This window comes from Oncorhynchus tshawytscha, linkage group LG02 (genome assembly GCF_018296145.1).
Source record: "Oncorhynchus tshawytscha isolate Ot180627B linkage group LG02, Otsh_v2.0, whole genome shotgun sequence".
In the NCBI taxonomy this organism is placed as follows: Eukaryota; Metazoa; Chordata; class Actinopteri; order Salmoniformes; family Salmonidae; genus Oncorhynchus; species Oncorhynchus tshawytscha.
Window position 1 is genome coordinate 34,963,728 of NC_056430.1, and position 27,668 is coordinate 34,991,395.

Genomic DNA, 27,668 nt, shown 5'->3' on the forward strand with positions numbered 1-27,668 from the left:
AGCACCAGGGTCAGCGCACTCTCAAATGTTGTTTTTTGCCATCATTGTAAGCCTGCTACACACACGCTATACGATACATTTATTAAACATAAGATTGAGTGTGTTTTTGTCACAGCCCGGCTCGTGGGAAGTGACAAAGAGCTCTTATAGGACCAGGGCACAAATAATAATATAATTACAATAATCAATCATTTAGCTTTTTATTTAGCCATCTTACTGTACATATAAAACTTTATTTGTTCATACAATTGTGAATAACTCACCATAGGTTAATGAGAAGAGTGTGCTTGAAAGGATGCACATAGATGTATATCTGCAATGTTGGGTTGTATTGGAGAGAGTCTCAGTCTTAAATAATTTTCCACACACAGTCTGTGCCTGTATTTAGTTTTCATGCTAGTGAGGGCCGAGAATCCACTCTCACATATGTACGTGGTTGCAAAGGGCATCATTGTCTTAACAGCGTGATTTTCCAAGACAGGATACTCTGAGCGCAGCCCTGCCAGAAATCTATCTGGCAGTGGCTTCTGATTAAATGTTCAGATATCGGTAAGTGGACTGAAGGCAGGGCATGAAAGGGATAACGAATCCAGTTGTTTGTGTCGTCCGTTTCTGGAAAGTACCTGCGTAAATGCGCACCCAGCTCGCTCAGATGCTTCACTAAATCACATTTGACATCCATAAGCTTGAGTTAATTGGCACACAAAAAATCATACAATGATGGAAATACCTGTGAGTTGTCCTTGTTAATGCAGACAGAGAAGATCTCCAGCTTCTTAATCATAGCCTCAATTTAGTCCCGCACATTGAATATAGTTGCGGAGAGTCCCTGTAATCCTAGATTCAAATTATTCAGGCGAGGAAAAACATCACCCAGCTAGGCCAGTCGTGTGAGAAACTCGTCATCATGCAAGCATTCAGACAAGTGACAATTATTGTCAGTAAAGAAAACTTTAAGCTCGTCTCTCATTTTTTTTTAAACGTGTCAATACTTTGCCCCTTGATAACCAGCGCTCTTCTGTATGTTGTAAAAACTTTACATGGTCGCTGCTCATATCATTGCATAAACAGAAAAAATATGCGAGAGTTCAGGGGACTTGCTTTAACAAAGCTAAAGATTTTCACTGTAGTGTCCAAAACATCTTTCAAGCTGTCAGGCATTTCCTTGGGAGCAAGAGCCTCTCGGTGGATGCTGCATTGTACCCAAGTGGCTTCAGGAGCAACTGCTTGCACACGCATTACCACTCCACTATGTCTCCCTGTCATGGCATTACCACTCCACTATGTCTCCCTGTCATGGCATTACCACTCCACTATGTCTCCCTGTCATGGCATTACCACTCCACTATGTCTCCCTGTCATGGCATTACCACTCCACTATGTCTCCCTGTCATGGCATTACCACTCCACTATGTCTCCCTGTCATGGCATTACCACTCCACTATGTCTCCCTGTCATGGCATTACCACTCCACTATGTCTCCCTGTCATGGCATTACCACTCCACTATGTCTCCCTGTCATGGCATTACCACTCCCCTATGTCTCCCTGTCATGGCATTACCACTCCACTATGTCTCCCTGTCATGGCATTACCACTCCACTATGTCTCCCTGTCATGGCTTTTACTTGTTATTTTGCTGAACACTAGATGGTTGAAGTACATTTTTTGCAGTGAAATGAGGCTACTCAGGTGAGATAAAAACATCACCTAAATGTATAGCCCCATTGGAAAATCTAAATGCACTGTTTGAAAATGTGAATCACGTTTTTATTTGGCTTGGCCCTGATGGCATTGCGCGTACCCCTGGGGGAATAGCTGGTCTATTGTATTTGGCTGTTGGCAGTTTTACTCGTAACCTGAGCTCAGTTTGTAGAACATGGAACTTGCAATGCCAGGGTTGTGGGTTTGATTCAAATGTACAAATGAAAATGTATGCGCTCACTACTGTAATGACTAAATTGTAAACATAAATATATACTGTACTCTTTTAAAATTACAATCCTTATTGTAAATCTGTTAGTCTAGAATATTTACTTTGAACAGACAAAAACTGTGGCTAGATTTTCAATGTACAGTAATTGTGCTATTTGCCCACTGTACTTGTTGTTATGGCAGGACTTTTCTCTTTACCTTTACTGGATATAAAGTGTGAATACTGTACCTTTACTAATGCAATACAGTACCTACCTGTGTCTTCATTCTGGACATTATTTTTAAAATTTTGCTCTGTATTTCTGACTCTGAACATAAACTCAGGACCCTGTCTTTCAAAGATAATTCGTAAAAATCCAAATAACTTCACAGATCTTCATTGTAAAGGGTTTAAACACTGTTTCCCATGCTTGTTCAATGAACCATAAACAATTAATGATCATGCACATGTGGAACGGTCGTTAAGACACTAACAGCGTACAGACGGTATGCAATTAAGGTCACGTCACAGTTATGAAACATAAGAACACTAAGGAGTCCTTTCTACTGACTCTGAAAATCACCAAACGAAAGATGCCCAGGGTCCCTGCTCATCTGCATGAATGTGGCTTAGGCATGAGGCAAGGAGGCATGAGGACTGCAGATGTGGCCAGGGCAATAAATTGCAATGTCCGTACTGTGATATGCCTAAGACAGCGCTACAGGGAGACAGGACGGACGGCTGATCGTCCTCGCATTGACCACGTGTAACAACACCTGCACAGGATCTGTACATCCGAACATCACACCTGCATTACAGGTACAGGATGGCAACAACAACTGCCTGAGTTACACCAGGAACACACAATCCCTCCATCAGGGCTCAGACTGTCCGCAATAGGCTGAGAGAGGCTGGACTGAGGGCTTGTAGGCCTGTTGTAAGGCAGGTCCTCACCAGACATCACCGGCAACAACGTCGCCTATGGGCACAAACCCAACGTCGCTGGACCAGACAGGACTGGCAAAAAGTGCTCTTCACTGACGAGTCAAGGTTTTGTCTCACCAGGGGTGATAGTTGGATTCGCGTTTATCGTCGAAGGAATGAGCATTACACCAAAGCATGTACTCTGGAGCGGGATCCGTAATGGTCTGGGGCGGTGTGTCACAGCATCATCGGACTGAGCATGTTGTCATTGCAGGCAATCTCAACGCTGTGCGTCACAGGGAAGACATCCTCCTCCCTCATGTGGTACCCTTCCTGCAGGCTCGTTCTGACATGATCCTCCAGCATGACAATGCCACCAGCCATACTGCTCGTTCTGTGCGTGATTTCCTGAAAAACAGAAATGTCAGTGTATTGCCATAGCCAGCGAAGAGCCCAGATCTCAATCCCATTGAGCATGTCTGGGACCTGTTGGAACGGCGGGTGAGGGCTAGGGCCATTCCCTCCAGAAATGTCTGGGAACTTGCAGGTGCCTTGGTGGAAGAGTGGGGTAACATCTCACAGCAAGAACTGGCAAATCTGGTGCAGTCCATGAGGAGGAGATGCACTGCAGTAATTAATGCAGCTGGTGGCCACACTTTTGATTTTGACCCTCCCTTTGTTAAGGATCACATGATTCAATTTCTGTTAGTCACATGTCTGTGGAACTTGTTCAGTTTATGTCTCAGTTGTTGAATCAGGTTATGTTCATACAAATATTTACACATGTTAAGTTTGCTGAAAATAAACACAGTTGACAGTGAGAGGACATTTCTTTTTCGCTGAGTTTACTTGTATAAGCTTTTTATTTTCACTCACCTACTTTTGGTGAAAACATATCTCTTCAGTTACCATATGAATGTGAGTGCATGCAACATAATTCAATATGGAAGATATATGCTGTATCGGCATGGGGTAAATTGCCTGATTGAGGGAATAACTGTAGAGATGATCTCCATGTTCTGTATATGTCCACAGAAGTTTGATTTGACTATACATTAGTGTGTGTCTATGAACGAGAAGATGCAGCTTTGCCAATCTATAATCCCAGTGCACTGTTATTGTTTATGTGTTGCCTATCAATTGTTGAAAGTGCCTGTGGTGATCAATGTGCTTGTCTCAGTTTATTCAGTGGCCTGGGCCCAGATTCACAAAGCGTCTCGGATTAGGAGTGCTGATCTAGGACAATTTTTGCTTTTTAAATCGTAAAGAATAAGTGATACTATATCAGCTCTCCTACTCTGAGACACTACGAATACAGGTCCTATTCATCACACACAGCAGCCTGTTGAGAGAATGTCCTTCTGCATCACCACCAGGAGGTGTCACTAGTGAGCACTGCCTCAGACCCTGTTGAATGTTGTCACCTCTCAGCCTTTTTGTATGTGATCTATTTACTTGAACCCATGATACAGGCTCAATAAACAAAATGACCCTCAAGCTAGCTGTCAGACCTCTGTCTGTTGCATATCTCTCTCTCTTCATCTAGATTTTTCTTAGTTATATTATTGTGCCCTGCTCCCAGTGTTTTGTGCAAAATAACTAAGGTTATACCTTCAGCTCTTTTGATGTCACTGTTGGTTGACACTGTTTAGTGGTTGTTGCTCAACATGTTTGCAATACACTGTATATACTCAGTTGGATCTGGTGATCCCATTCTTCACACAACACTTACAACATTTCATTAAACAGCAACACCAACACACAAAGTTGCCATTACAGTTTCTTCCTAACACTCAATTTTGAACATTGTCATCCAGAGGTTAATATAATTGTCATCACCACAGCTGGTTCAATTACTAAATTAATAGATGATAGTTCAGGAAAAGATTATACCAAATTGTTTTAACTAACCTTCACTCTGCGTAATGTGACATTTGGTAAAAAATAATAATAATTAAACTCTAAATAATACAATAAATAACACATTTTTGGAAAAGGCCATGTCAACATGTACTGTATATTCCAGTTGCAGTTGTTACCACACAGCTGGTGCCAGTCTTGTGATTTGGTGAGCTCTAGGACCCTGGGAAGACCTGACTTCTGAGGGGACAGTGGAGTGTGTGTCTGTCTGAAAAAAAATCACACAGCTCACAATGTGTGACAGTCACTGCCATACACAGTGATAGAGTGAAAGGAGGAGGGTTGAGAGAGATAAAGGGCATCCTCTCACATCTATCAGGGACTTAGACACTATCCTGAGGGAAGTGAAGTGATCAACAGCTTCTACACACCATCTCTTACACTAGTGTCCCTCTGTTACCACAGCCTGGTTTGGACCAGGGATATTCCCTCTGGAGTACACCTATAATAGACACTGAACTTCAAAACCTCTGGACAACCCACTCTGGCTACCTCTACCTGGAACCCTGACCAGTGTGGAACTTGTCCTGCTCATCCAGTGGAAATACCCACTGTAACTGGTCTACGAGGACTTTTTCAGGTCTACTCATCTGAGGTTTCCTCACTAAAACAACCCTTGGGATATCCAGAAAGTACGACTCAAAAACGTCTTATTTCTTTGAATTGGACTGGACATATCATCTAATATTATGGGTAGGTTATGAGACTTATTTGATAATTTTACACATTTTCATTCATTTTCCCATCTCCATAACATACAGTACATCCGCCACAGGATGCATAGCTAACAGGTGTACATTCTGTTAGATGCACTGTGGACTTTTACATACATTGTAATCACTTGAACATTTCATCACATTGTCATTGACGAGCTGAGAGTTGAGGGAACAAACTATTTTAAGTTATTGTTTTTGGGGGGAATGGGTTTTCTGCTTCAGGTCCATGCATACTGCAGTTATGTGTTTCAAAGTGAAGGTAATGTAAATGTCCAATGTATATCTTGTGTGTATGTGCTCTTAAAAAATTACTTCTCATCTTTTCAGTAAAATATAATTATCCTGAAGGGAAATATAACAAATGTTTATTCTATTCCATCTATTATCACTCATAATACACAGCCTTACCAAAAGTGTGCCTATACATCCATATTTAGCTACATTTCTAGTCAAATATCCCTGTACCAAATGTAGAAAATGTATTCACATTGAAGCAGATTTAACTGACTTCATCTCAGTGTGTTTCCCAGTTGACAGTAGCTGTGCAGTGACATATCGAGCTGACATGGCAGGGAGGAGATGGAACCAGAGGGATAGTGAGGGGGACATCAGAGGGACAAGCATGGGTGACTCACGTCTCTCAAAAAAAAGTGCTTGTCTGTAAGAGCCATTGAACACAGGTCACTGGCCCTTCAGTGTAAAACATACTGGTGCCGAAGGGTAGGGCTGCCATCTTATCAGCTCTCAACCAATCATGCTATTTTGTTTGTGTTTTTGCATTGTTTATAACTTGTTTTGTACATAAGGTTGCTGCTACTGTCTCTTATGACTAGAAAAGAGCTCCTGGACATCAGAACGGGGATTATTCACCTCAAATTGGACGAGGAGTTCTTCTTCAATGAGTCGGGATATACTGCAGACACCCGACCAGGACCCGATCCCCGTGATTCACTGCAGAAGGAAACGGAGAGTTTGAGGCAAAAGATCGGGGTGCCCTCGAGGATCAGGCAACGAGTGGCTAATCTGCCCTTGCCGTCCATTCTGCTAGCTAACATTCAATCACTGGAAAATAAATGGGACGAACTGAAAGCATGTATATCTTACCAACGGGACATTAAAAACTTGTGGCTGAAAGATGACATTAAGAACATACAGCTGGAACAGAACGGACACTCTATCGGCAAGACAGAACAGCAGCCTCTGGAAAGGCATGGGGCGGAGGCCTATGCATTTATGTAAACAACAGCTGGTGCATGATATCTAAAGAAGTCTCAAAGTTTGGCTCGCCTGAGGTAGAGTATCTCATGATAAGCTGTAGACCACACTATCTACCTAAAGAGTTTTCATTTGTATTTTTGAAGCTGTTTACATACCATCACAGAGTGAGGTTGGCACTAAAATGTCACAAAATGAGCTGTATTCCGCCATAAGCAAACAGGAAAACCCCCATCCAGATGCGGTGCTCCTAGTGGCTGGTGACTTTAATGCAGGGAAACATAAATCAGTTTTACCGAATTTCTATCAGCATGTAAAATGTGCAACCAGACGGAAAAGAATTCTAAACTACCTTTACAAGCAAACATTACTGAACTACAGGTCTGTTTTGCTAGCACAGACTGGAATGTGTACCGGGATTCTTCCAATGGCATTGAGGAGTACACCACATCAGTCACTGGCTTTATCAATTAGTGCATTGAGGACGTCGTCCCCACATTGACTGTACGTACATACCCGAACCAGAAGCCATCGATTACAGGCAACATTTGCACTGAGCTGAAGGGTAGAGCTGCCGCTTTCAAGGAGCGGGACTCTAACCTGTAAGCTTATAAGAAATCCCGCTATGCCCTCCGACAAACCATCAAACAGGCAAAGCGTCAATACAGGACCAAGATCGAATCGTACTACACCAGCTCCGATGCTCGTCGGATGTGGCAGGGCTTGCAAACTATTACAGTCTACAAAGGGAAGCACAGCCGAGGGCTGTCCAGTGACACGAGCCTACCAGTCGAGCTAAATAACTTCTATGCTCGCTTTGAGGCAAGTAACACTGAAACATGCATGAGAGCATCAGCTGTTCTGGATGACTGTGTGATCACGCTCTCCACAGCCGATGTGAGTAAGACCTTTTAACAGGTCAACATCCACAAGGCCGCAGGGCCAGACAAATTACCAGGACGTGTACTGCGAGCATGCGCTGACAAACTAGCAAGTGTCTTCACTGAGTCTAATACCAACATGTTTCAAGCAGACCACCATAGTCCCTGTGCCCAAGAACACTAAGATAACCTGCCTAAATGACTACCAACCCGTAGCACTCACGTCTGTAGCCGTGCTTTGAAAGGCTGGTCATGGCTCACATTAACACCATTATCCCTAGACCCACTTCAATTTGCATACTGCACCAACAAATCTACAGATGATGCAATCTCTATTACACTCCACACTGTCTTTTCCCACCTGGACAAAATGAACACGTATGTGAGAATGCTATTCATTGACTACAGCTCCGCATTCAACACCAAAGTGCCCTCAATGCTCATCAATAAGCTAAGGACCCTAGGACTAAACTCCTCCCTCTGCAACTGAATCCTGGACTTCCTGACGGGCTACCCCCAGGTGGTGAGGGTAGGTAACAACACATCCACCACGCTGATCCTCAACACGAGGGCCCCTCAGGGGTGTGTGCTCAGTCCCCTCCTGTACTCCCTGTTCACTCATGACTGCACGGCCAGGCACAACTCCAACACCATCATTAAGTTCGCTGATGACACAACAGTAGTAGGCCTGATCACCGACAACGATGAGATAGCCTATAGGGAGGAGGTCAGAGAACTGACTGTGTGGTTCAAGGACAACAACCTCTCCCTCAACATGATCAAGACAAAGGAGATGATTGTGGACTTCAGGAAAAGGAGGACCCATCAACAGGGCGGTAGTGGAGCAGGTTGAGAGCTTCAAGTTCCTTGGCGTCCACATCACCAACAAACTAACATGGTCCAAGCACACCAACACAGTCATGAAGAGTGTACGGCATAACGTATTCCCCCTCAGAAGACTGAAAAGATTTGGCATGGGTCCTCAGATCCTCAAAAGGTTTTACAGTTGCACCATCGAGAGCATCCTGACGGGTTGCATCACTGACTGGTATGGCATCTGCGCCGACCGCAAGGCACTACAGAGGGTAGTGTGTACGGCCCAGTACCTCACTGCCCCCCCCCACCCATACGCTGCAGCTACTCTCTGTTATTATCTATGCATAGACACTTTAATAACTCTACCTGCATGTACATAATTACCTCAATTGCCTCGACACCGTTGCTCCCGCACATTGACACATTGACTCTGTACCCCTGTATATAGCCCCTGTATATAGCCCCTGTATATAGCCCCTGTATATAGCTGCGCTATTGTTATTTACTGCTGCTCTTTAATTATTTGTTTTTCTAATCTCTGACTTTTTTTAGGTTTTTCTTTAAACTGCATGGTTGGTTAAGGACTTGTAAGTAAGCATTTCACTGTAAGGTCTGTTGTATTCGGCGCAAGTGACAAATACAATTTGATTTGATTTGATTTATTTTCTTAAAGGTGCCACACATAGGATTTTTTTTTTTTGCATTGTAATTTTAGAAAATGTCCATAATGTATCTGCAGTAATAGTGGAATTATAATGTTTCACAGTATGTCTTACCCGCCAGTGTTGTGATTGACTATGATATTTGCATATTGATTTCTCCTTCCAGGATGGCATTTGTTGTCAAAATGGGAAAGCTGCTCTGTCATTTCCTGGTTGCCAAAATGTTACTGTTCCCTCAATTTGAGTTTATGTGAGAGTACAAGCACTTTATAGTGTAGGGAGTCATTGTACCATCTAAATCGCTGTGAAATATATTTTCAACAACAAAAATATAATGTATTTTCAGCTGTTTGAAGTTGGTGGTTCAAAACCGAAAGTAAAAGACTCAAGCGTGTCTCCGCCATGTTACTGGGAAATGGGACGAGGGAGAAATTCTGAGAAGTGTTTCACTTTTTCTCCTGTCTAAAGTAAACACACCCTTCTGAGAGAAAAAAACAACGACTTTAGTAAGTCAAAAGGCAAGGATAGATTTCCTATGTGAGTGGAAGGTTGATGTTGGTCAGTGTTTGGATCGAAAGGAGAGCAGATTTACATAACCCTGTATTCATGGGGAACAACATCACAATCACTCAATTGGCCTGGTGCCCCACACCGTATCTAATGTGCCCATTACTATGATCTATTTTGTGTTCCCCAAATCCATGCTATACAAATACACCATGTAGCAAGGAGTAAGGATTATATGTTTCAGACAAACTGTTGTAAGTGCTTTATCTGAATCAACTTGTACATCTGTTTTTCTTATCAAAACAGTAAAAATGCATGTATTCTCAGTTCTTAATGGTTTTACGACCATGTGATCTGGTAGTTTGGCTTGTCCAATAACCTCCAAGCAATGAACTAGAGGGGCTTCAGGCCAGGGCAGGGATCCCCTTACGACCCTAATGCTCTAGAAATGTAATCATATCCAAACATTTTACAAATTCATTTGCTTTGTTTTCTTTTTGGGCTAAACGTTGTTATTATATTCAATTATATCAGACTGATGTGTTTGGACAGGTTTTACTAATCAAAGTGAAATGATATAATTGAGAAAGAATATCAATAAATGTAGACTTGAGAGATGACTCAGGTAAATGTATTGGTGAGTGTTGTGACATGATGTTGGACATGAACAAAGGTAGTGAGCAACTGAAACCCTCAGGCTTACCAAAAGTCTTTGTTTTCCCTCTTTTATCTTCAGTACACACACATACTGTAGTGTAGTGTAGGATTGGCCTGGATGGGAGATAGTTGCTTTGACATAGACACAGCTATTCTTACTTTTATCCTAAATGTTAGTCTCAGCCCTGTTAAAGTACACAAAAATACATACTTTTATTGATCATAGTGATTCAGGAGTTGCATTAAAACAGGGTTATATACCCCACCAACATTAGACAACTATACAAAAAGCCCTAAAATTTCATCTTTATTTAACTAGGCAAGTCAGTTAAGAACAAATTTGTATTTTCAATGACAGCCTAGGAACAGTGCCTGTTCAGGTGCAGAACAACAGATTTTGTACCTTGTCAGCTCAAGGATTTGAACTTGCAACCTTTCAGTTACTAGTCCAATGCTCTAACCACTAGGCTACGCTGCCACCCCAAGTCAATCAAATCAATGATGAGAGAATAGTCAGATTAACTGATAATGGACACAGACATGGTGGTGTAGCAGGATGATCGGAATGCCGTGAACCAAGAGGTTGTGGATTCAAAAGCTCAAGTGAGGACATGTTGAATAATATTTACTGTGCAACATGTGCAATGTAATCATGTATGTCACAGTGAGTCAAACACACTAGGTTGAAAACACTATGTTAAAAGCATTGTTTGTGTGTGTCCCTAACCTTGCCAACAAACAAAGAGCTGTGAATGGATCAGTGCTTCACCAATCAGAGTGTTGATTGGCTCAGCCACAGTAACAAGGTGTGATGTGTAATGATGAAAATGATTTTGGGGGGAGAACGTTTCTTTGGGACCGTCAGGCGACGTCCTGATGCCTGATACACAGGAATATTCTTGCAACATTCCCATGAAACGTGTCTAGAATATTAACATATCATATTCTGAGAATATGGCAACCATGTTCTGTATATGTTTGGTGACATTTCAAGATCGTATAATTTTTGTAATTGTGTTTTTGTCTGTCTAACAGGACATATCCTAAAAAGAGGAGAAAGTAAACATTGCAATGGGGCCTGCTGCTGTAATGATGACTAGTCTTCTGTGAACTATGGAGAAGTCTGGTCCGATGCTGGCTTCTACTCCCAATCGCACAGGGGCCAACCTCACAACCAGCCTATGGGGACCCAACCCCACAGTTCCTGCAGAGGTGGGAGTGGTCACCAGCTCCCAGTCTCAGATCAAGGATCTGATTGGGCTGTTTGCAATGGTGACCCTTAACATCATCGCCCTATTGGCTAACACTGGAGTCATGGTGGCCATAGCCCGCGCCCCTCACCTGAAGAGGTTTGCCTTTGTGTGCCACCTGTGTGCAGTGGACCTGCTGTGTGCCATCCTCCTCATGCCTCTGGGCATCATCTCTAACTCGCCCTTCTTCGGCACTGTGGTGTTCACCGTGCTGGAGTGCCAGGTCTACATCTTCCTCAACGTGTTCCTCATCTGTGCCTCCATCCTCACCATCACCGCCATCAGTGTGGAGCGTTACTACTACATCGTCCATCCTATGCGCTACGAGGTGAAGATGAGCATCAACCTGGCCATTGGCGTCATGCTCTTCATCTGGGTAAAGTCCATCCTGCTGGCCCTGGTCACCCTGTTTGGCTGGCCTGCCTACGGGGCCCACAGCTCCATCGCTGCCAACCACTGCTCCCTCCACTGGAGCCACAGTCGGCTGAGGAAGGTGTTCGCTGTGCTCTTCAGCGTGATGTGTTTCCTGCTACCCGCCGTGGTCATCTTCACAGTCTACTGTAACGTGTACAAGGTTGCACGCTCGGCCGCCATGCAGCACACACCCACACCTACCACATGGGCCTCGTCCAACCCGGCCAAACGTCCCAACCGTTCTGACTCCATCAACAGCCAGACAACCATAATCACAACCACCCGCAGCCTGCCCCAGAGACTATCCCCTGAGATGGCCTTCAGCGGGGGTAAGGCTGCCCTCACCCTGGTGATCATTGTGGGTCAGTTCCTGCTCTGCTGGCTGCCTTACTTCTCCTTCCACTTGCACCTGTCCTTCAGCTCATCCCTGCAGAGCCCCGGAGATGTGGAGGAGACTGTTACCTGGCTGGCCTACTCCTCCTTCGCTGTCAACCCTTTCTTCTATGGCCTGCTCAACAGGCAGATCAGGGAGGAGCTGGTCAAGTTCCGGCGCTGCTGCTCCTCCAGGCCGGTAGAGCTGGGTACCTCCAGCCACGAGGGCTCCCTGCAGGAGAACTTCCTCCAGTTCATTCAGAGGTCCAGCAACACGGCCGACACGCGCTCCAGCGGCGCCAACTCCAGCCCCATGAACACTCTGGACCAGGGGGTCAGGATCCCTGGACAGATACCAGAGGAGCATGGCTAAACACAATGGACAACACACTTCAATATGGACTATTAATATTGACAGCCCTCTATCCTCGTAGCACCCAGAGTTTGTGAACTGACTCAGACAAACTCTGGGGCCTAGTTAACGTCAAAATGGCCCTGTGTTTTTTTCTGATCCGGTTACATGCTCAGAAAAAATACTATACTTCATGTATGCCTCTGAGTAGGGGCTTATTATTTATTGGTATAATGGGATTTATTCAGGTAATGTCTCCAACACAAGATCATAGTGTTGTTGTTTTAATGTGAAATATAAAATTATTGCTACAGAATTTCATTGACCCTTTACTGTTGTTTCATTACAAAACTTTATGTAAAAATGTATGATTATTTGATGATTAGTTTGTATGAATTATATGTTGTGAAATAACATTTATTTGAGTTTACTGATGTTTCCAATGAACAGTGAGGAATGCTGTAAGAATACTGATATTTTCAACTTTTACAGCGGCCATGTAAAGGTTCTAATTAACATTCTATCGATAACACATTATTTAAATAAAGTGACAAGCATCGGTACAATAGTAACAAAATCAATTCATCTTTTCTAATAATTCTATCCATCTTACAGTGAAAAACAATGTTTCATGTGTAAGTATATGCAGTTGAAGTCGGAAGTTTACATACACTTAGGTTGGAGTCATTAAAACTCCTTTTCAACCACTCCACAAATTTCTTGTTAACAAACTAATGCTTTGGCAAGTCGGTTAGGACATCTACTTTGTGCAGGACACAAGTAATTGTTCCAACAATTGTTTACAGACAGATTATTTCACTTAATTTATAATGCACTGTATCTGTGCCTTTAAACAGCTTGGAAAATTCCAGAAAATGATGTTATGGCTTTAGAAGCTTCTGTTAGGCTAATTGACATAATTTGAGTCAATTGGTGGTGTACCTGTGTATGTATTTCAAGGCCTACCTTCAAACCCAGTGCCTCTTTGCTTGACATCATGGGTAAATCCAAAGAAATCAAGACCTCAGAAAAAAAATTGTAGACCTCCACAAGTCTGGTTCATCCTCGGGAGCCATTTCCAAATGCCTGAAGGTACCACGTTCATCTGCACAAACAATAATAGTACGCAAGTATAAACACCATGGGACCACGCAGCTGTCATACCGCTCAGGAAGGAGACGCCTTATGTATCCTAGAGATAAATGTACTACTAAATGTACGAAAAGTACAAATCAATCCCAGAACAAAAGCAAAGGACCTTGTGAAGATGCTGGAGGAAACAGGTCCAAAAGTATCTATATCCACAGAAAAACGAGTCCTATATCGGCATAACCTGAAAGGCCGCTCAGCAAGGAAGAAGCCACTGCTCAAAAACCACCATAAAAAAGCCAGACTACGGTTTGCAACTGCACATGGTGACAAAGAGCGTACATTTTGGAAAAATATCCTCTGATCTGATGAAAAAAATAAAACTGTTAGGCCATAATGACCATCGTTATGTTTGGAGGAAATAGGGGGAGGCTTGCAAGCCAAAGAACCTCATCCCAACCGTCAAGCACGGGGGTGGCAGCATCATGTTGTTGTGGTGCTTTGCTGCAGGAGGGACTGGTGCCCTTTACAAAATAGATGGCATCATGAGATGGCATCAATGACCCCAAGCATACTTCCAAAGTTGTGGCAAAATGGCTTAAGGACAACAAAGTCAAGGTATTGGAGTGGCCATCACAAAACCCTGACCTCAATCCTATAGAAAATTTGTGGGCAGAACTGAAAAAGCGTGTGCGAACAAGGAGGCCTACAAACCTGACTCAGTTACACCAGCTCTGTCAGAAGGAATGGGCCAAAATTCTCCCAACTTATTGTGGGAAGCTTGTGGAAGGCTACCAGAAACGGTTGACCCAAGTTAAACAATTTAAAGGCAATGCTACCAAATACTAATTGAGTGTATGTAAACTTCTGACTCACTGGGAATGTGATGAAAGAAAAACAAACTGAAATAAATCATTCTCTCTACTATTGTTCTGACATTTCACATTCTTAAAATAAAGTGGTGATCCTAACTGACCTAAGACAGACTTTTTATGCACAATTGTTACTTGGATTAAATGTCAGGAATTGTGAAAAACTGAATTTCAATGTATTTGTCTAAGGTGTATGTAAACTTCCGACTTCAACTGTGTATATCAATGCAAGGGATTAAGAGGCAAAACTAGTATACAACGTCAAAACAGCAACATGGAGATGTCAAAATGGAAGCATCCACCATTAATCAAAAAGGGATATTGATATAGCCTTAATTGTTGTGGCTCGATATGATAACAGTCAGTCAAAGTGCAGGGCGCCAAATTCAAACAACAGAAATCTCATAATTAAAATTCCTCAAACATACAAGTATTTTACACAATTTTAAAGATAAACTTGTTGTTAATCCCACCACAGTGTCCGATTTCAAAAAGGCTTTACGACGAAACCACACCAAACGATTATGTTACGTCAGTACCTAGTCACAGAAAAACACAGTCATTTTTCCAGCCAAAGAGAGGAGTCACAAAAAGCAGAAATAGAGATAAAATTAATCACTAACCTTTGATGATCTTCATCAGATGACACTCATAGGACTTCATGTTACACAATAAATGTATGTTTTGTTCGATAAAGTTCATATTTATATCCAAACATCTCAGTTTACATTGGCGCGTTTACGTCCAGTAATGTTTTGCTTCCAAAACGTGCGGTGATTTTGCAGAGAGCCACATCAATTTACAGAAATACTCATCATAAATGTTGATGAAAATACAAGTGTTATGCATGGAACTTTAGATAAACTTCTCCTTAATGCAACCGCTGTGTCAGATTTAAAAACAACTTTACCGAAAAAGCACACCATGCAATTATCTGAGTACGGCGCTCTGACACAAAACAAGCCATACAGATATCCGCCATAATGTGGAGTCAGTAAAAGTCAGAAATAGCGTTATAAATATTCACTTACCTTTGATGATCTTCATCAGAATGCACTCCCAGGAATCCCAGATCCACAATAAATGTTTGTTTTGTTCGATAAAGTCCATAATTTATGTCCAAATACCTCCTTTTTGTTCATGCCTTCAAATCCAAATTCATTACGTGCAGGTCAAACAAAAAGTCCAAATATTCCATTACAGTTCGCAGAAACATGTCAAACGATGTATAGAATCAATCTTTAGGATGTTTTTAACATAAATCTTCAATAATGTTTCAACCGGAGAATTCCTTTGTCTTTAGAAAGGAAAAGGAACACAGCTACCTCTTACGGGAGCTCGTGTGATCAGCTCATGCCAGACACATGATTGAAAGAGCTCTCATTCCCTCCTCCTTCACAGTAGATGCCTGAAACAAGGTTCTAAAAATGTTTGAAATCTAGTGGAAGCCTTAGGAAGTGCAATATGACCCCATAGACACTGTATATTCAATAGGCAATGAGTTGAAAAACTACAAACCTCAGATTTCCCACTTCCTGGTTGGATTTATTCTCAGGTTTTTGCCTGCCATATGAGTTCTGTTATACTCACAGACATCATTCAAACAGTTTTGGAAACTTCAAAGTGGTTTCTATCCAAATCTACTAATAATATGCATATCTTAGCTTCTGGGCCTGAGTAGCAGGCAGTTTACTCTGGGCACCTTATTCATCCAAGCTACTCAATACTGCCCCCCAGCCATATCTTGTCACCATGGAAATGCAGTGAGGCAGGGACACATAGCAAGAAGCTCCTCTGCTGCAGTGCTGATGCTTGGCTTCAGATCCAGATTGGAAGAGCAGAGGGAGAGAGAGAGGAGCATGCTCTTCATATAGGGAGGAATTCAGAACCGAGTTAGGTGTGAGTAAATGGAACTTAATTCCCTTTTTATGCACTTTTCTCTTTACACATACAGTATTCTGACCTTGAACTTAAGCATGGGGAAAAGGTTGTGCCAGCCAGCTATTTGTTTTGGTTGGAGATCACAGAAATGGAAGTGTGGCAGAGGTGTGTTTACGGATATGCATATTCTGACTTCATTCCCTAATAATTCAACCACTTTTAAGGACGAGGAAACCATCAATAAGGTCGAACAGCCGGTCGGTTCCAAGTGAAAAAACATCTGCTTAATTTTTTTTGCGATTGTAAATATAAATGAAAATAGTTTTAGATCTATTTTACATCATGATCATTGGAGACAAATGTGAAACCAGTCATATTTCATCAAACTGAAAGCATATCAAAATAACAGAAATGTATGCCCTTTTGCCATAGTGAAGTATGAAATCCTGTGCCTTTCTGCAGAATTTAAATTGTATGTCCTTATAACTTGCAGAGATGAACTTTGGAGACTCAAACTATAGGCTTCTGTTAAAAAAAAGTACAATTTGAATTGTGTTAAATTTTAGCCACTTTCGGAAGCCACCGTCATTGTCAGTAATGCCCACATACATTTATAACTGTCAATTTAGTTTTTAATTTCCTTCAATTTTGCATAATTCCATTACATTATTAGTGTACCTTTCTTTCCTCTGTCATATTAGGCTAACATATTACAAGTTGTGCAATAATTTGAGAAATTTTTGAATCATCATGGAACGCGGTGACTGTTGTTGTCAAGAGGACTGGGCATTGTCATCACAGTTAAATGATTAGTGAGTATTAGGGTAGATTTGACAATTGTTCAACCCCTGCTTTACATTTTTCTCACCTTCCAATATTTAATGGATTAAACAATTAAATATAGCAACTTATAACTGTATTTTTGATTCATCAATTTATTTTGTGTGTAAAGTCTCTCTTACCTGTTTTTTAACCCTAAATAATCTACAAGATCAGAGTATTTTTAAATCTACCAATTGGTGTTGAAAAAGAGACGAATATGCATTTATTTAGATGGCTTTATTTAATTGATCCCTAATATTATGAACCCGTTCTCTCGATTTAATCTAATGAGTCTGTCGAGAAAATTTGAATTAAAGGTACACGTATTTAAAGGGATCGTTTAAAATAAATGTTCTGAAAACCCTGTTGAATGAAAACTCCATGAGATATTCTGTTGCCCAGCAAGTAGGAGGGTTTTCAGCAGTTGAATTAAATGTATTCAGTGCGCGCAATGGAACCACACCTGCAAAGCCTGTTCTTAAGTATGAATCAGCTCCACAGCCTATAGCTACAGACAGACAGACAGAAAGACAGATCCTTATTACCATCCAAATAGAGTGGAAAAACAGGCCAGGATAAGCGATTTAACCTATACCTGAAGATGTGGACCACTATAGTGACAGTTCCAGTGAGAGAGAAATAGTGAATGTCCAATGGAAAATCAATACTGAGTGATATTAACGGTCTGGGAGTGATGACACTGTGTCATTTTATGACGGCTCCCTATCTGGATTGGGGCTATCACAAACAAGGGAAGACTCAGTTTGTTCCCAAATAATGAAAAACAGCATGTTGTCTGGCATCGCCATGGAACAGGAGAATTTGCTTATTATCATGTAACATGGGTTGTATGAATGACCAGTCGATGTATTAGGAAGAACAGGGCGGTAGATCATCAAACACACCCACACAAGTATTTTCACTAGGCTAACATATGTACAGTTGAAGTTGGAAATTCACATACACTTAGGTTGGAGTCATTAAAACTAATTTTCAACTACTCCACAAATTTCTTCTTAACAAACTATAGCTTTGGCAAGTAATTTAGGACATCTACTTTGTGCATGACACAAGTAATTTTTCCAACAATTGTTTGCAGATAGATTATTTCCCTTATAATTCACTGTATCACAATTCCAGTGGGTCAGAAGTTTACAAACACGAAGTTGACTGTGCCTCTAAACAGCTTGAAAAATTCCAGAAAACAATGTCATGGCTTTAGAAGCTTCTGACAGGCTAATTGACAATACGAGTCAATTGGAGATGTACCTGTGGATGTATTTCAAGGCCTACCTTCAAACTCAGTGCCTCTTTGCTAGACATCATTGGAAAATCAAAAGAAATCAGCCAGATCTCCACAAGTTTGGTTCATCCTTGGGAGCAATTTCCAAGTGCCTGAAGGTACCATGTTCATCTGTACAAACAATAATAGTATGCAAGTATAAACACCATGGGACCACGCAGCTGTCATATCGCTCAGGAAGGAGACGCCTTTTGTCTCCTAGAGATAAATGTACTTTGGTGCGAAAAGTACAAATCAATCCCAGAACAAAAGCAAAGGACCTTGTGAAGATGCTGGAGGAAACAGGTACAAAAGTATCTATATCCACAGAAAAACGAGTCCTATATCGAGATAACCTAAAAGGTCGCTCAGCAAGGAAGAAGCCACAGCTCCAAAACCGCCATAAAAAAAGCTAGACTACGGTTTGCAACTGCACATGGGGACAATGATCATACTTTTTGGAGAAATGTCCTCTGGTCTGATGAAACAAAAATAGAACTGTTAGGCCATAATGACCATCGTTACATTCGGAGGAAAAAGGGGGAGGCTTGCATGCTGAAGAACACCATCCAAATGTGAAGCGCGGGGGTGGCAGCATCATGTTGTGGGGTGCAGGAGGGACTGAGGCAGGAAAAGTATGTGGATATATTGAAGCAACATCTCAGGAAGTTAAAGCTTGGATCAACAAAAATGGGTCTTCCAAATGGACAATGACCCCAAGCATACTTCCAAAGTTGTGTCAAAATGGCTTAAGGCTTAAGGACAACAAAGTCAAGTTATTGTGGAAATCACTAAGCCCTGACCTCAATCCTATAGACAATTTGTGGGCAGAACTGAAAAAGCGTGTGCGAGCAAGGAGGCCTACAAACCTGACTCAGTTACACCAGCTCTGTCAGGAGGAATTCACCCAACTTATTGCGGGAAGCTTATAGAAGGCTACCCGAAACGTTTGACCCAAGTTAAACAATTGAAAGGCAATGCTACCAAATACTAATTGAGTGTTTGTAAACTTCTGACCCACTGGGAATGTGATGAAAGAAGTAAAAGCTGAAATAAATCATTCTCTCTACTATTGTTCTGACATTTCACAATCTTAAAATAAAGTGGTGATCCTAACTGACCTAAGACAGGGAATTTTTACTAGGATTAAATGTCAGGAATTGTGAATATCTGAGATTAAATGTATTCATTCGGCTAGCACGGAAACTAAACCGGCTGCGCGCATGCGCCATCGTGCATACATTTATGGACACCAAACGCGATCACGACACGCAGGTTAAAATATCAAAACAAACTCTGAACCAATTACATTAATTTGGGGACAAATTAATGTCCCCAAATTAAAGTTCACTATAAAATACTACAGTACTTACTATATGTAGTAAACTGTAGTATGCTGTATAATACTATACTACACACTGTAGTATCCCTCGATCAAGTGTAGTGCATACTCTAGAATATTGTCGTATAGTGTAGAATACTATAGTAAATATCCAAAACACAACACTTTTTTTACTATAATAAATACGACAGTATTTAATTTGCATATATCCTGCCCATTCCCCTCCCCCATATCCAAATTTGTGAGAAACCTACATGCCATGTAAAGACTATATTGTTTTCCATACAAGTTATAGAAAAGAGCAGAAGTGCTGAACTATCTGTTTAGGCAACAGTACTACCTACGTACAAGTTATGGAAAATGTGCTCTTTCATTATTTCTCCAAGGAGAAAGCCTCCACTTCTAGGTCAAAGATAATACAATAAAAACACAATAGTAAATACTACAGTAATGTCTGCAAAAACATTACAGTCTGCAAAAACACTACATTAATTACTACATTATATATTACAGTTTTCTTTTACTACAGTATTTATACTATAGTTAACTGTAAATACAACAGTATACTACGGTAAAGTCTGCGGAAAAACCACTACAGTGAATGCTATAGCATTTATACCATAGTATACTATAGTATTTTTTCATGTGGGTCTCTATAAGGTCCAAGGGTATTAATCCATAACCCCATGGAGGGGTCACAGGGAGGAGGGGGTTTGACCTCGGAGTGGTTCTGTTAGAGTTGATCGCTAGCCAATCAGGCCTGAGTCGGGAGGCGGCATGTAGAAAACAACTGTCAACAGGTCATTAGACGTAGAATCACAGACTGATGCATGGACAGATGGACGTGCACACACACCCTCACGCATGCACGACCCGCACACAAACACACACAAACACCTCTTTCTTTTGATGCACACTTCTATGTGTCTGTTGATACAATTATGGCCAAACAGTGGGTGGAAGGAGGGGAATAGTGTCCAAGAACGAATCAGAGCGTGGAAATGATTTGCTCTGTCTGGTTTGCTACATCTATTGGGTGCAATCACTGAGGGGATCATGGACAAGGGGGAAATCACACAGACACGCAAGGACACACACACACACACATACGCACACACACACACACACACACACACACACACACACACACACACACACACACACACACACACACACACACACACACACACACACACACACACACACACACACACACACACACACACACACACACACACACACACGATCTGCTAATGGGTCCAAAGGTCGGAGAAAACAGATTTTCCCCTTAAAGCTCCCTGGGAATCCAGAGCTGGTAGGGGAAAATGTGCTCAGAGAGAATTCAGACAGTTGTCTATTTAGCCCTGTAGCCACCTGGTGGTACTTACCCACAGCCCCTCTCTTTGACGATCTACAGTACATAGATAATATGAAGTAGTGTCTGGCAAAGGTGTGGGCCACAAAGGGCTGCCTGCTTGGTTAATAGTAATTCAATGTTTCTATCATGCTAAACACATGATTTGATTATATAATATGACAGATAAACCAAGCCACGATGGATTGAGTTAGGCTACATCATAGCAGGCACTGAAAGCAAAGCCTCTGCCTGTGCTACTCACCCACCAAGCTGCCTGGTGCACTCCATCACCATGGTTTCACCTGACATCAATCATCACATCCAGTCTCAATACCCTCCTCCAGAATGGCTGCTGTAAAACCGATCCACCCATCAATACCAGGGGGAGAAACTCCATTCAGTGCACTAAATCATCAAGTCAAAGCTTGTTTGATGATTATTTTTGCCTGTACATTTAGCTGCTCTTTGAGCAGTCTTTACAGTAACTAGCAATTGGTAGTCATACAGTTAAACAAATATTGATGTGCATGAATTATAATTCACCCTGTCAGCTTGCATTTTTGGCAATCATGTTTCATAGGCCTCTAAATAGAAAAAAGGGAGTACAAAGTCTTGGCCAACAGAGAGCGCTATTGAGCCATACAACAGCTCTATCACAAGGCTCTGAGCAGGTAGCTTGCTGGCGCTCCATGTCTAGCTGCAGACTGATGGACAAACTGCGTCAGCTCTGTCTCCTGTGCTGTTCAACCAGGTGATGCAGATTACATCCCCGGCATGACATCTGCCACTGACAACACAATAACAGCACATCCATATGAAGCCTGCTGGGTGTGGATCTATTGGGTGTGGATCTATTGAACCAATTAATTGACTGATTTGTTTATGCCCTTAAGACATCATTGTCTCACTATGTATTTTGTATTTTGTAATGATTTACAGGTCAAAGCAGCATTGTGATTAGCACAGTGCTGTCAATGGACTCACTCATATCAACACGTATGCCTCAGATATTTTTGGTATATCATTCGCAAATTTTACAATGTGGTGAACAGCTCCTTGTTTAGGAAAGTTATCACACAGGTCAAATTAGCTGTAGAATGTCATAAGTTATGGGCCTGTGAAAGCCAATTTGGGCATTCCACACTGAGGGAGTATGCACTGATGCAGTCACCCATCCACTATGTCCCACCGAGGTGCCAGTGACTGGGATGCTGAGGCGAGAGGAGTGGGTTTGGTCTATGGTGGTCGACCCCCTTTCATCCGCTCTCCCAGCCGAGTGAGGGTGCATGCCACTGAGGCACACACACCATGACCACGGGGCGTACACCAGCTGAGACCAGGCTAGACCTGGAGGACATAGAGGAGCAGGGGATCCCTCCAGGCAGACACACTGCAGAGGGACTACTGGAGGAAGTAGTGGAGGTAGAGGCAGAGGAACCAGCTCAGGAGGAGGACTCCACCCAGAGTCACATCAGGGCTCTGGTCAAGAACAGGGACCCAAGGGGAGTCAACAAGTGTCTAAAGGTAACTGACACACACAGCAGCACAGCCCGGTAAACAGTGAGGTACAGTGCCTTGCAAAAGTATTCATCCCCTTTGGCATTTTTTCCTATTTTGTTGCATTAAAACCTGTAATTTAAATGGATTTTTATCTGGATTTCATGTAATGGACATACACAAAATAGTCCAAATTGGTGAAGTGAAATGAAAAAAAAATACTTGGTTCAAAAAAGTAAAAAAGTAAATAAATGGAAAAGTGGGACGTGCATATGTATTCACCCCCTTTGCTATGAAGCCCCTAAATAAGATTACCTTACCAATTACCTTCAGAAGTCACATAATTAGTTAAATACAGTCCACCTGTGTGCAATCTAAGTGTCACATGATCTCAGTATATATACAGCTGTTCTGAAAGGCCCCAGAGTCTGCAACACCGCTAAGCAAGGGGCACCACCAAGCTAGCGGCACCATGAAGGCCAAGTAGCTCGCTAAACAGGTCAGGGACAAAGTTGAGAAGTACAGATCAGGGTTGGGTTATAAAAAAATATCTACAACTTTGCTCATCCCCCGGAGCACCATTTACTCCATTATAAAAAATGTTAAAGAATATGGCACCACAACAAACCTGCCAAGAGAGGGCCGCCCACCAAAACTCATGGACCAGGCAAGAAGGGCATCAATCAGAGAGGCAACAAAGAGACAAATGATAACCCTGAACGAGCTGAAAAGCTCCACAGCAGAGATTAGAGTATCTGTCCATACGACCACTTTAAGCCACACACTCCACAGAGCTGGGCTTTATGAAAGAGTGGCCAGAAAAAAAAGCCATTGCTTAAAGAAGAAAATAAGCAAACATGTTTGGTATTTGCCAAAAGGCATGTGGGAGACTCCCCAAACATATGGAAGAAGGTACTCTGGTCAGATGAGATAAAAATTTTGCTTTTTGTCCATCAAGGAAAATGCTATGTCTGGCGCAAACCTAACATCTCCCATCACCCCGAGAATACCATTCACACAGTGAAGCATGGTGGTGGCAGCATCAATCATGCTGTGGGGATGTTTTTCACCGTTGGGGACTGGGAAAACTGGTCGGAATAGAAGGATTGATGGATGGCGCTGAATACAGGAAAATTATTGAGGGAAACCTGTTTCAGTCTCCCAGAGATTTGAGACTGGAACGGAGGTTCACCTTCCAGCAGTACAATGACCCTAAGCATACTGCTAAAGCAACACTAGAGTGTTTTAAGGGGAACCATTTAAATATCTTGGAATGGCCAAAGCTCAGACCTCAATCCAATTGAGAATCTGTGGTATGACTTAAAGATTGCTGTACACCAGCGGAACCCATCCAAATTGAAGGAGCTGGAGCAGTTTTGCCTTGAAGAATGGGCAAAGATCCCAGTAGCTAGATGTGCCAAGCTTATAGAGACATACCCCAAGAGACTTGCAGCTGTAATTGCTGCAAAAGGTGGCTCTACAAAGTATTGACTTTGGGAGGGTTATGCACGCTCAAGTTTTCTGTTTTTTTGTCTGATTTCTTGTTTGTTTCACAATTAAAAATATTTTTCATCCTCAAAGTGGTAGACATGTTGTGTAAATCAAATGATGCAAACCCCTCAAAAAATCTATTTTCATTACAGGTTGTAAGGCAACAAAATAGGAAAAATGCCAAGGGGGTGAATACTTTCGCAAGCCAATGTAAAGTGGAGGTTTAGACAGATTGTACTCTGTGAGAGATAAAAGCACTACATGTCTTTGCACATACTCCACATACAGTACAACACATCCTCTGTCTGTTGACTCCAGATAAGGTTTAAACACAGGGACGAAGTAAGAGAGACACTATGGAAACAATCACATAATGATGTTCTGACATACTCTGGAAATGTTATAGTTGAGATAGGAACTAATTTGGAAAGATTTTGGTCACATACATAGTGCTGTGTACACCATGAGCCGTTAATGGTCGACTTGTTATGTAATGTCTGTATAATGTATACTTTGTTCAGTGGTATGGATTAACTGCCTAGGATTTTATTGAGATGAGCACTCGTTTATCTTAATTCCCATATCTTTAATGGTACACTGGACATACATCTGGAGGCAATAGGAAGGGAGATCTGCCATCCAACGAAGTGGAATCTGATGTTGGAAAAGCAGTGTGTTGAGCGATGCTGACCTTGTGTGGCCACAGTTAGAACAGTGCCTTGTATGTCATCTCAAAGATCAGTACTCCATTCCCACTTCAAGGCTCTGTTCAATCTGTATCGCTGAAGTGTTACAGATTGGTCAATAGAAATGTAAAGGTAATTGGCGATTGAGCTGACATATGCAGCGTTTACTGTGAATGCCGTCTCTGCTAAAATGGGAACGTTGACTTTAAATTTGAATCACACAGTAATGCTGTTCTTCAGTGATACAGATTGAATAGAGCCTTAAGTCTCATTGTAATGTGGTTACTTCAGTAAGTGCTACAATGGTTCTATGGTTCCCCTGCATCCAAGTTCTGAATGTTATTGGTGAGAAAATACAGTTTTTATGGAGAACCTCCTTTTTCTGACCATACCTATACATAGACCTTCACTAAAGCCCCATGCTAAAGAGAGCTTCCACCAGGCCGTGCCCAGACTGACTGTAGACTCTGTCTCCTGAGGTGACCTTTGAGGACGTGATAGCAGAGCCCCCCTCGGTGCGGAGCTTCGATAAGGTGTGGCTGTGGAGCCACGCCCTATTTGAGGTGTCCCGTCTCTGGTGCTACCGGCTGATCTCCCTCCTCCTGGCCGTGCCCGTCTCTCTGGTAGCAGGGATCCTCTTCGCTGTCTTCAGCTGCCTACATATCTGGTGGGTCCTCTCACCTTTGAACTCCTTTGACGTGATCTACTCAATGTTTTCAGTTAGTGCTTGATGGAGTTGAACGATGTGCTTGGGGTTTCAATGCATGGTGTATAGTATAAGGGCTCTATTCAATCCGTATTGTGGATGTTCAGCTTTACAGCTAGATTTAAATTTAAAGGGCAATGTTGCCACTTTAGCAGAGACTGCATTCACGATAAACACTGCATACAGTATGTCGGCTCAATCGGAAATTACCTTTACATTTCTATCGTGGAATCTGTAACGATTCAGCTTTACAGATTGAATATAGCCCTAAATGATCTTAAAGTGACATTGACCTAGCCTGTTTATGCTCACTCTTTGTCTGTTTGTCTGTTTCCAGGCTGATCACGCCCTTTATTCAGCTCTTCCTGATCAACATGCACTGGGTTCAGACTGTGTGGGGCAGTGTATTGGACATCGCCATCGCTCCCTTCTTTAAGAGTATGGGGAAGTGCTGCAGTAGCATCAATGTCCGACTGGCCAGGGACTGATGTTGGGCTCTGCCACCTTCTATGGGAGTGTGGAGGGAGTGTGGATGGAGTGGGCTGGGTTGGGTTGATGCACACTACATATGAACTGGTTGTTTGCAATCATGTCTCAATCTCTAAGAAAAATAATGTTGCTGCCTTCTACTCTGCAAAGAACAAATTGAAAAAAGTAGAACTTGTAATTTTTTAGTAAATATGTGAAATGAAGTTACGTGAATTAGACAGTATCTAAAAGATTATGTAATTTATGTGTTTTCTATTTTGCTTAGTACATTCAGAACTGTTATTGGTAATGTACTATCGTACTCAATTTAATCTCTAAACCACAACTTGAAAGAAAGTTGTTAGCAATTTAGATTAAACATAATGCAGCACAGACACGTGCACGCGCACACACACGTACATGCACACACCCGCACCCACACACACACACAAATTCCACATGCTGGTGTAAGGGAAAAATTCCTCCTGACAGAACAGATTATGTGGCCAGTGATGCATGTTTTTCCCCAGTAAAATAGGGGTATGGAATTACATTTCCTCCACTGACTGGCCAATTATTTTTCTGTCTCAGGAAAATAATGGTTCAGGCTCTAAAAATGAATGCTATTTCTTTGTTCCAGAGTGGTTGTCAAGAGATTGTGTAAATTCTGCTGATCTGATGCATCCTCTTAACCGAGGTGCTGTAATTACTAGTTGTGTGATCTAGTTGTGCCTGTTAGAATTTAGAATCCAGGTAGATTCAAAACTCAGTTTGGGATTAAAATCTATCTGCCCATGTTTAGTAGAACAGAAGTAAGACCATAGTTGCAGGTTCTAAAATTGGCTCAAACTGAGCTACTAATTTGTTTCTGGACCTACAGTATAGGCTTAGGCAATTATACCTGCAAATTGCTCTAGCAGTTCAAATTATGCAAATGCACACTACTGTATGCACTCATTGGGATTTCTAGCCTTTCGCAAACACTGCAATTCTCTGGAGCATGGATCTGTTCGGAGATATAGTAGGCGAAAGGGCCAAACTTGTGAAGCAACTCCTTTTGTGATACATTTGGTTCATTTTCAAGGGAAATTGCAGTGACACGGACATATACCCCGGGGATACATTCTTCAACTTCAACTGGGATTGCAATAAAAAACTTTAGTTATCTGATGGACCGTACTGTTCTGTAAAGAAGTCAACAGCAATGTAAAAACATCTACGAATCTTAGATGACCAATTGTACTGCTTTGCTTAGTGTTTTCTCCTTTGCCATCTGTCTGTCTGTCTGTCTGTCTGTCTGTCTGTCTGTCTGTCTGTCTGTCTGTCTGTCTGTCTGTCTGTCTGTCTGTCTGTCTGTCCATTTATATACCTACCTACCTACCTACCTACCTACCTGCTTGCCTGCCTGAGTGTCTGTCTGTCTGTCCGTCTGTCCGTCTGTCCGTCTGTCTCTCGCTTGTCTGCCTGCCTGTAGGTCTGTGTTGTGTGCCAGCTGTCTATCTGTCTGTCGGGCAGGACCTGCTGCAGTCAGTTTACAGTACTGACACACAGGAGACACAGACGGGTGCACTGTGA

At 42.1% G+C, this 27,668-nt stretch overlaps 2 protein-coding genes across 2 annotated transcripts; both read left to right on the plus strand.

The window, feature by feature from the left end:
• The first annotated feature begins 5,006 nt into the window (after positions 1 to 5,006).
• On the plus strand, positions 5,007 to 13,302 carry gpr61l (G protein-coupled receptor 61-like). The gene is made up of 2 exons (XM_024437873.2): positions 5,007 to 5,451; positions 11,248 to 13,302. The coding sequence occupies exon 2, from the start codon at positions 11,326 to 11,328 to the stop codon at positions 12,619 to 12,621; it is 1,296 nt and encodes a 431-aa protein (XP_024293641.1). The 5' UTR covers positions 5,007 to 5,451; positions 11,248 to 11,325; the 3' UTR covers positions 12,622 to 13,302.
• A 9,251-nt stretch (positions 13,303 to 22,553) lies between these two features.
• On the plus strand, positions 22,554 to 26,113 carry LOC112262828 (caveolin-2-like). Its single transcript, XM_024438615.1, has 3 exons — positions 22,554 to 22,769; positions 25,399 to 25,586; positions 25,963 to 26,113. Exons 1-3 carry the CDS (start codon positions 22,554 to 22,556, stop codon positions 26,111 to 26,113), a joined length of 555 nt encoding a protein of 184 aa, XP_024294383.1.
• The last annotated feature ends 1,555 nt before the right edge of the window (positions 26,114 to 27,668 follow it).

Excerpts from the sequence above, each read along its gene's own strand:
- LOC112262828 (XM_024438615.1), top strand. The coding sequence starts at position 22,554 with ATGACCACGGGGCGTACACCAGCTGAGACCAGGCTAGACCTGGAGGAC. Across the intron at positions 22,770-25,398 it reads GAGTCAACAAGTGTCTAAAG|GTGACCTTTGAGGACGTGAT; the intron begins GTAACTGACACA and ends CTGTCTCCTGAG. Across the intron at positions 25,587-25,962 it reads TTCAGCTGCCTACATATCTG|GCTGATCACGCCCTTTATTC; the intron begins GTGGGTCCTCTC and ends GTCTGTTTCCAG.
- gpr61l (XM_024437873.2), top strand. The coding sequence starts at position 11,326 with ATGGAGAAGTCTGGTCCGATGCTGGCTTCTACTCCCAATCGCACAGGG.